We start from the raw sequence: 10,249 nt of genomic DNA, 5'->3' as shown, positions 1-10,249 counted from the left end.
ATGGTGCACGGCAACATACCGAATGCATACAAATATAACTTTTGGGCGGAGAGGCCCGGGGACGCGCACGAGCCCGCTGTGGTGGAACTCACGTGCCTGATGCCAAACGGTGTTGTCATACCGTTTGAAATCAATCGCAATATTACCTTAGATCAGATCAAGGAGGTGAGTATCTTGTGTATACAACATATCTAATGGTGAATTCAGTCACTCGCATTGCATTGGATAACTATACATTGAAAGCTGCTTCGTACAAAGTATCTAAATACAATGATATGATATAATCAACTTTTACAATTAAATAATATATGTATATTCTGTTAAATAAAGTGACAATATTTCCTAATGGCAAGTTACCCACAGATTGCTGTCAATTTATTTGAAACAGCTTTGCTTAAGTTGTTTTCAATATTAAAAAAAAAAAGCTTCTGATTTTGCTTATTAAATTGCCGATTATTAATTGTTTAAAGTGTTTATATGCTCTATTTAATTATGCTAATTTCATGTATAGCAGCTTTTAGTATACTAATCATTAATTAAATGTAATGCAAGGGATCGAATTTGCTACAAGTCTGTTGTTTATTGCTGCAGTGGACTGTACTAACTTACTTTTGCCAAATGTTAAATGTATATACATATGTATACACATAAAATTTTAAGTATAAGGAATATATACACTACTTCAGTTGTAAAGAACAGACCTCCAAGGGGAACAATATTCTCTTTCTTATTCTTTAATCCTTTAATTGTACCAATGGAATACATATAATATTTGCATAGCAATTGGTGTACTAGATATATGACTTGAATATAAAAAATATGAAAAATATGGTTACATTGCTAGGATATGTTTTAATTAATTGTTCACAATGCTCATTTGTTTTTATTTAATCATAAGAACATAATAACATCAATAAGTAGATACTAGATATGTGTATGTGAATTTATTATCCAAGTAATATAAGACTTGGATTCTCTTACAGTAGTTGAATGAGTGCAAAAGTTTGTGTCAGATTACAAAAAATTTTTATGCGAGTTTAAAACACAATATTTTATTCATATTAACAATTGTATCGTTTTAATAGAGTAAAATTTCAACTTTAAGAATCTGTTTTTTTTAATTATATAAATGATTTTTAACAGAGTTATAAGCAATCGAAATGACAATGTTTTTTCATTGACTTTCATAATTTTGTATGTCAAGGTCAAGGTGTTTAGAGATTTGTAAAAATGAAAATAGCAAGGAACAGCCTCAAAAGATCTTGATTTTGACAAACACATGTTATCAAGGTTATAATCCTGAACATTTGAAAAGTTTTATCAATTTGGATTATAGATAATGCTATAATACTGGTGATATTATAATTTTCAAGCCTTAGAACTAAAAAAGTAGTTAATGGAAAAATATTTCATTATAGTATTTATAGTATTTTCTTCGTTATAGTATAGTAATTATAGAAAAGTTCTGGAGATCTATAAGAATATACAATAAAAAAATGAGGATTTCCATTGAAAAAAATCGATTTAATTTTGACCCAACCTTGGCGACCAAATGTCAAAATGTCAAAATGATACGATTAGTAAAAAGGTCTTTTTAAACTGTACGACTTTTGCCTGAACAAGTTTTTCTGTAAAATTTATATTTTATGAAATATTCAGGAGTTTCCGGTACTTTTGCCTCACCCTGTATGTATGTGTGTGTGTGTGTGTTGTGTATATGCAGATTGAAGGTTTGCTACGGCACATGTTCCAGCATGCTCCAATGTGTTCTTGCTATAGCAACGAGTGCATTAGAGTAAGTAAATGCTATGATAGGAGCATTTTAGAGCATGCGACACGAATAAACTTTGAATCTTCATAACTGTACTAACATGAAATGAATTACTGCAACTAGGAAGAAGGCAAGAGACCACATATATGAGAAATTGAAATATTCATCTCTCTTGATAAAATCTTGGTACAACTATATTAAGATTTACCTGTAGTGAAATAATCATATATGTAAAACATTATGTTTTTGATGAGAATTATCTCATATTCTTGTCTAAATTTCATAAATAATTATAAGGATGAAATTACAAGAGTTACAAGCTTCATGCAACACATGTTGCATAGAACACATCTTTAGATATAATATAATATAACAATGAAACATATATTTATTTAACAGTTATAAATGTATTTCGGTACACATATTGTAGCAGAAATACTAAAAAATATTTTATATTTATTTAAATTTGCAATTATTTTATAAATATAACAATGTGAACATAAAAAGATAAGTCAGTGCATATGAAATATTCCAATATTGTACAGTTAAAGGATTACTATCGTAATGATTGCAAAAATATAAGCTAATGGATACTTAACAGGATCTGTGGGATGAGGCTAGTAAATATCCTCTTCACGGAACATTGAAAGACGCGCCGTCATATGTATTTTCGTGTATTAATTCGAACGCAGAGATAGAAGAATTGCGGGATGAAACGAGACGTCTCTGTGATATAAAACCCTTTTGTTCGGTATTAAAAGTTATAGAACGGGAAGGTATAAAAAGTGATAGAAATTTAGACTCGCAAATTGGCGTTCTAATCGGTAAGGGATTGCACGAGTTCGCTGCCCTGAAGAATTCCGAGGTCAACGACTTCAGATGGAAGATGCGGCTCCTGGGAGACGACGTAGCGTTAAATAGGCAGAAAAGATGTTGGACGGAAAAAGTGCATTATCAGTTTCCTTCGAGAATAGCGCCGACGTCTACTGTACCTAAAAATATTGAGAGTCGTTTAAAAGACGGAAATATCGTTTTAGTTACTAAATTCGAAAAGTCAGAGGTAAGACAAAATTATTTCCAAAATTATTTCGAAGAAAGAAAATTCATTCGAATAAATTCTCATAAAAAGTGATATTGTTTTTTTGTAGGTTGCGTTTACCTTTCAAATAGCACATATTACTACACCTCCTGAACTGATCGAGGCAATCCTGAATAAAAGGGCAAATACTCTTAAAACTCGCGGCGAACAACCAAACGATTTTACGCTGAAGGTTTGCGGACAGGAAGAGTATTTAATTGGCGATAATATTCCGCTTATACAATTTTGTTATATTCAAGATTGCCTAGCGAAAGATATCATGCCTACGCTGGTTACGCTCAGCAAACAGAGTGTACCTGTGGACCAAGATAGCGCCTTCGACAATCCGGACGTGGATACGTTGCAACGTACGAAACCATCGTCCTCTACGTTAACATTACGTAAAAAGGGCAAGCATATCTCAGCGTGGAAAATCGAAGAACCTTTTGTCTTCACCGTAAATGGAATTTCTCGCCTTAACTGTGATGCCGCGCATCGTACTGTGGAGGTGTGTTTCAATTTTTTTGATATTTCTTTAAAATAAAATTATTTGAGTTTTATTCCTTGTTTTTTTTTGTACATATAGATTGGACTGCAAGCTGGCCTTTTTCACGGTGGAAAATCTCTCTGCGAAAGTCAGAAAACCAAAGAAATTATTGTAAGTTCCGACGGTAGCTGCGAATGGGAAGAGACTCTCAAATTCGACATTAAAGTGAGGGATATACCGCGAATGGCACGGCTGTGCTTTGTATTATATGAGATCAGTAAAACTGCGAAAGGTTTAAAGAGCAGGAGACTGATTAGGGATTCGAAGCAGGAGCTCTTCATAAATCCTTTATGTTGGGCGAATACGACAATATATGATTTTAAATCACAATTAAAAACGGGTGCTATGACATTGTATACATGGACATACGCAGAGGACATACAAAATGATGATTTGCTTCATCCCCTTGGGACAGTAGTGTCCAATCCACATATAGATAGGGCAGCTGCTCTCATGTTAACATTTCCAAAGTAATTATTTGTTTTCTTATTTAGAAAATGAGAATATTGCATTACATTATGCATCACATTTGCTTTTATTATTTTATAGTTATGGAAAAGATCAATGTGTCTTATATCCTACTCCGGAAAAAATGGTAGAATATGCCCAAACATTGCGAGAACAATCTAACGAGCGCTTAGCTAAAGATGAATTAAATCAGGAATCTGATGTTGGTAGCCAACAATTGGAACAATTGAGATTACTAGCCGACAGAGATCCGCTGCACGAATTACATGAACAAGAGAAGAAGACGATGTGGACGTTGAGGCATCATTGTCTTCGCGAAATCCCGACGCTTTTGGCTAAACTGTTACAATGCGTTGAGTGGAACGATCACAGGTAAGAAATTAATCGATTAATTGCTTATAAAGTTGTTACGAAAGATAACAGATTAAGACTCGTGAACCTTTGTAGAGAAGTTGCAGAGGCCACAGCGCTTATACAACAATGGCCGAAACTGCCAGTAGAGAAAGCGTTGGAGCTGTTAGACTACGCTTACGCTGATCAAAATGTTAGAAATTTTGCTGTCCGCTGTTTAAGAGACGTAACAGATGACGATCTCAGTCTCTACCTGTTGCAGCTGGCTCAAGCCTTAAAACATGAAAATTATTTGGCATGTCCTTTGACAGAATTTCTTTTAAAACGGGCACTTAATAATCAGAGGATAGGACACTTTTTATTTTGGCATCTCAGGTTAGAGGCAACAGAATTTGCATGCATTTTATTTGCTTATTATAATTTAAAATCTCTTTTAGTATTATTACATGTATTAGTTTATTATTCTAAAAAATAAATTACAATCATCTCATTTTTTATTGAAAATTTAATTATTTAATCAATCAAGCATTTATAAATCAAGGCACATGTGAGGTGACAATCGAGATTAAATAATTAGTCGATCGCTTTACATGAAGCCTCACGATTATCTTTATTGCTTACACTTTAAATTAATTCACTGCTCATTTCTTGAAAATTAGATCAGAAATGCAGGTTGGCGCAGTATCTGTTCGTTTCGGTCTTATATTGGAAGCATATTGCAGAGGAAGCCAACAGCACATGTTATCGTTATTTAGACAAATGAAGTGCTTGGAAAAACTGAGGAGTGTTTCGCAGCAAGTGAAGCAGAAGAAGGATCGTAAGGCCGCCCTTCAGGGTTTTCAAGACATCATCCTGGAACCACACTGCCAGGAGGCAATATCCGATGTCCTTAATCCCCTTGATCCAAGTTTCAGATGGAATCGTATCAAGTGAGTTTACCATTTTCACTTGTTGAATATGTTATTTTTTACATTTCCTACATCTTGTTTTCGTTTTATCAGAATCGAAAAATGCCGATTAATGGACAGCAAAATGCGTCCGCTCTGGTTAGTTTTCGAGAATAGTGATCCTTTTGGCGAAGATATTTACTTAATTCTCAAACATGGAGATGACTTGAGACAAGACATGTTGACACTCCAGATGCTACGTATTATGGACAAGCTCTGGAAGAAGGAGGGCTTGGATTTACGTATGAATCCATATGGTTGCATATCTACGGAGAACAGAGTCGGGATGATAGAGGTGGTGCTAAATGCGGAAACAATTGCAAACATTCAGAAGGAAAAGGGCACATTTTCTGCAACAGCGGCCTTTAGGTGAGTAGTGAAAATACAAAATATAATTCAACAATATAATTCAACAAATGTCAGACTTCTTCACAATTTCTTTGTATTTACAGGAGAGGTTCCTTATTAGCTTGGTTGAAGGATCACAATCACACGGAAGCGGCGTTGAACAAAGCGATTGAGGAATTTACTTTAAGTTGCGCGGGTTATTGCGTAGCGACGTACGTTTTAGGGATAGCCGACAGACATTCTGATAATATAATGGTTAAGAAGACTGGGCAACTGTTTCATGTCGATTTTGGTCATATTTTGGGTCACTTTAAGGAGAAATTCGGATTCAGACGCGAACGAGTACCCTTCGTTTTGACCAATGATTTCGTACATGTCATAAATAAAGGTCAAACGAAGAAAGGACACGCTGCCGAGTTTCAAAGATTTCAGAATCATTGCGAGCAAGCCTTTTTAGTTCTGCGCCAACATGGAGGACTTATATTGTCTCTGTTTGCCATGATGATATCTACCGGCCTGCCTGAACTCTCGTCGGAGAAAGATCTGAATTATCTTAGAGATACCTTGGTACAATAGCCATTAAATTATACATTAATATATCCAATTAAGTATAATGAGTACATTCAAATGCATTTAAATACGTTTACAGGTTCTAGAAATGTCTGAAGGCGAGGCACAAAAGCATTTTAGGAGCAAATTCGACGAGGCTCTCTGCAATTCGTGGAAAACGTCGTTGAATTGGGCGTCGCATAATATGTCCAAGAACAATAAGACTACATGAATAGCAACAATTATCAATAATGTGAGAGATTCTACGCACCTAAAAATACTGTCACATGACGTCATCGAACGTTACATCGCATTACAAAATGTAATGTTGAGACGTTGTGACACATCTGACAAGCACATTGCGTTTGGCTGCTTGTCCGAGGCTGGAGGATTGCAAAAAAATAAAGCTGTCGTTTCCGACAGATGTCGTCAGGATTGAAAATCGACGACCGTAACCAGTATTTGAGACTGCATAAAACGATCATTGCTACTGATATCAGCGAATTCGTACTATCGAATGATTTAGTAAAATGATTTCTCGAGACTCGGATACATTCGTACGGTTTTAGAGCTCTACTTTGTGCAGTACAAGCAGTGTCTATGTTCAATATGATAGTACTTTTCTTAAGTATGGAAGATATTAATTAAACAAGAAATCTTCTCTTTGATTAAAAATTAATTTAAAACATTTGAAATTCCATCGATTGATTTTAAATCTTAATTTGTTAAAGTCTAAGATTATTTTCATTTTGTTAGATAATTAAATCTTGTTAAGATGGATATCATTCTAAAATCAACATTTATCACAAAAGCTTGTGATGATATATATGAGAATGTTACTTGCAACAATAAACCGCTAAATATCTCTACTGTCTCGTTAACATAAAAAAGATCTTAGTTTTACACGAAATAGAGATACATTTGCTATACTCGATTTATTACAAATATAATACGAAAAGGCATATGCCATACGCCGCAACCTTTAATTAAAACAGGGTTGTTAGCGGAAAATCTGGGAAAGCTGGGAAAAATTCAGAGAATTAAAAAAAATAGAAGGTTAAGAAAACTGGGGAAACCGAGAAAAATCAGGGAATCAAGGAATTTATTAACCTAAGATAAAAATAAATTACTATTATATCAATTCTAATTTTTACATTTTGCTTTTTAAAAATGATAAATAGAATTTTTAATTTTTTTAAAGCATTGTAAATACTTTTTAGAATTTTTAATTTTGCAGTTAGCATTTGTAGAAAATCATTAACGCACATTGTTAAAAAGAAAAAACTTGTAAAAGTCAAAATATGTATGTATTAATGACATTGTTAATTGAAATTAATTAAAATGATAATTAGATCATAGTGTTTAGTGGGATGATTAAATCTCTATAAGAAAAGATAAGCAATGTGCAAAATAAAGATAAAATATGCTGTTTTCTGTAATTCATTTGTTTTTTGATTCATCGTAGTCATATTGTAAGTCATATCGTATTTATGTTTGCAACTTGTTTCTTAAGGTAAATAATTCTTTGATTTATAGTATGTATCATATTTATGATCTCTTTACAGAAAAGTACACATAATACACAAAATATATACAATCTAATATATGATAAAGAGTATACGTACATACATTAAAAAAATGAGTTTATGATATAATTACAGATAAATATATTATGAAAAATCTTTATGTTTATGGCCGAGTTTTAACGACAGGAAATATTTTTCATTGATTTGTAATTAATCATTGTTCTAATTCATGTCTGTGTTTTTTCTTATCACAAATTAATTTAGTATCGCTATAGCAAAGAAATTCATTTTCAAAAATCTTCGTTGTCAACCAAGTTTAAATATATTGGTCTTCTAGAATCACTTTATTTAGAGTTTCTTTCAGGCTTTTACGTTGGAGAATTTTTTTTAAAGGTAACTGGAAAATATTCTGTTTCGCTAACAATCCTGTAAAAAGAGCGAAAGGGTTCGATGATCATTTAGATAACAGATGATGACGGTTTATTCCGTACCACTGGCAATGACAGTGTGATAATTAAAAGCAATATCTATTTTGCGAAATTGCCCAAAACGATACCGATAAAGGTATTACGACCAAAACGATCAATTTAGGATGATCTCAATTGAAATAATCGAATGTTCAACAATTCGATGCCTATTGCAAAAAATCTGAGCGGTTGTACGCACGTGCGAAAAATCAAATTTTATAATGCAAATAAATATTGATTGCGATTTCCAAAATCGTTTTTGATTTTTGAGATCCTTTTTTTTTTGATGGATTGTATCTAGAGGATGTTAAAAGATCTCACAAGTCAATTGGTTCTAGAACATTGTACTTTTTCGTCTTTTATCTGAGATCTTGAAAAGTGATTAATTGATATGATAACTTCAAAACTTTTATATTTATTTTTGAAAAAATTAATGAGTATCTGAAACTATGATTTGGAATTTTTCACATAAGCACAAAGAATTATCTTTAAACAAATCGTATTTCAAAAACGCGTTCTAATCCTCTTCTTGTTAGCAAAGATCGAAATAGGTTTTGCAAACTTACAGTCAATATAATTACACTGAGTGCGCGCGAAAATTTCCTAAAGATTACGTAAGTTTTGTGTTGGACGGTTCTCTATAATTTTATAGGAATTTGGCGTAATTAGATCTTATAAGAATATAACGTCGATTTAAAGTTGTGAATTTTAAAAGATACAAATAGCGTGATTTTTAAGATTCTGATGTCAAATATAATCACAAACGTGTCACAATCAAATCCACGTGATTTTTGGAACATTAGTTATTTGTATTGTAAAATTTGATTCGTCGCACATACAATCGTGCCTGAAACTCGCACTAGTTATTGTATTGTACAATCGCGCCTTAGACTTGCACTGGTTATTGTATTGTAAATACCACATACATATGTTAATGAGTCAAACAAGTAGATTTGAAATAACCGAGTGTTTCCTTTAAATACGATTATACGAAGACTTGATTATACGAAGGATTAATTGTCGATTTGCGTAAGAGTGCGCTCTGCTGAAGATATTTTTCTTACTCGACTTTTACCACATTCAAAAGTTCAATCTCGTTTAAATGATGATACATTTCGTGCTGATGACTCGTAAAACTTCTTAGTTATTGTCACACGTGATATCGTGTCTAAAATACGTGAAAATAATGGGAAAAAAACACTACGAGAGATATATATTTTGATATATATAAATATACCGCAATATATATTATTATTATCCACATTAGCTATATATAATTACAATAGGGCCATTCATACTTCAGCGCTGTCCTACGTAATAGACCGCTACGCTTTCTAAAACGGCTCTAAAACGCACGACCGTACGCGCGCTCTCCACAATGTAAGGTAAAATAATGATCTCTAATACATTAGGAAAAAAAATAAATAATGTTGCAGACTGCGTCAATGCTGCATATCCATATCACCATCCTCTTATTACTTACTAGCACATTATATTTAAAATTTAAATTGTCGAGAAACGTACAAGAAAAAAGAACTTTATACACATAATAAATACACATAATAGATACCTAATATACATATGTATATACATATCTTGAAGCCTCTTGATTTTATTTCTCAGTGCTGCTTTTTCTTAATATGATTTCTTAATAGACGGATTTACGCGGATTTGACTCGACAAAGCGTATATAGGGCTATACAGTAAATATGCAGTGTACGGTAACGTATTGGATATGGAGAGGGGCATTCGTTCCTCGAACCAATCTCCACACGCGTATTTGTCATGTATGTTCTTTCACATTGTACGCAGGTGTACGTTTGTACGCATCCGCGATATCGTTTCCCGGGGAAACAAGCCGGTTTGCTCTCCGAACATATTTTCTGTTATATCTCGAACAACAATCATTCGTATAAATCGGCTATATTTTCCATCGTCTTACGACAGAATATTTCTCGTATCAAAATATGTTATTTCGTATGAAACGAATAGATCTTCTGTATTAGTCTCAGTGTCTGTTGTAAATAAAACCAACTTTGAAGCCTGAATTTTCTTGATTACAACCGATCTTTTCGAAGAATTACTGCGTTATGCGAATTACTGCGGAATACATAAAAGCGTTCTATTTATTAACAGATAAGAGACTCGTATTTTAATCAGTGTATTTGTCGGTGTGTCGGAGGAAAGTCGTATAAAA

General features: G+C 33.1%; 1 protein-coding gene across 1 annotated transcript; it reads left to right on the top strand.

Moving 5' to 3' along the window:
• LOC105620083 (phosphatidylinositol 4,5-bisphosphate 3-kinase catalytic subunit delta isoform) lies at positions 1–6,291 on the top strand. The gene is made up of 10 exons (XM_012201591.1): positions 1–165; positions 2,373–2,831; positions 2,920–3,357; positions 3,436–3,866; positions 3,946–4,236; positions 4,312–4,590; positions 4,875–5,144; positions 5,217–5,531; positions 5,615–6,077; positions 6,160–6,291. Exons 1-10 carry the CDS (start codon positions 1–3, stop codon positions 6,289–6,291), a joined length of 3,243 nt encoding a protein of 1,080 aa, XP_012056981.1.
• Positions 6,292–10,249: the final 3,958 nt, after the last annotated feature.

The sequence above is a fragment of the Atta cephalotes genome (assembly GCF_000143395.1).
Source record: "Atta cephalotes unplaced genomic scaffold scaffold00024, whole genome shotgun sequence".
NCBI lineage: Eukaryota > Metazoa > Arthropoda > Insecta > Hymenoptera > Formicidae > Atta > Atta cephalotes.
The sequence above is the reverse complement of the archived record's forward strand: the minus strand, read 5'-3'. Positions and strand labels throughout refer to the sequence as shown.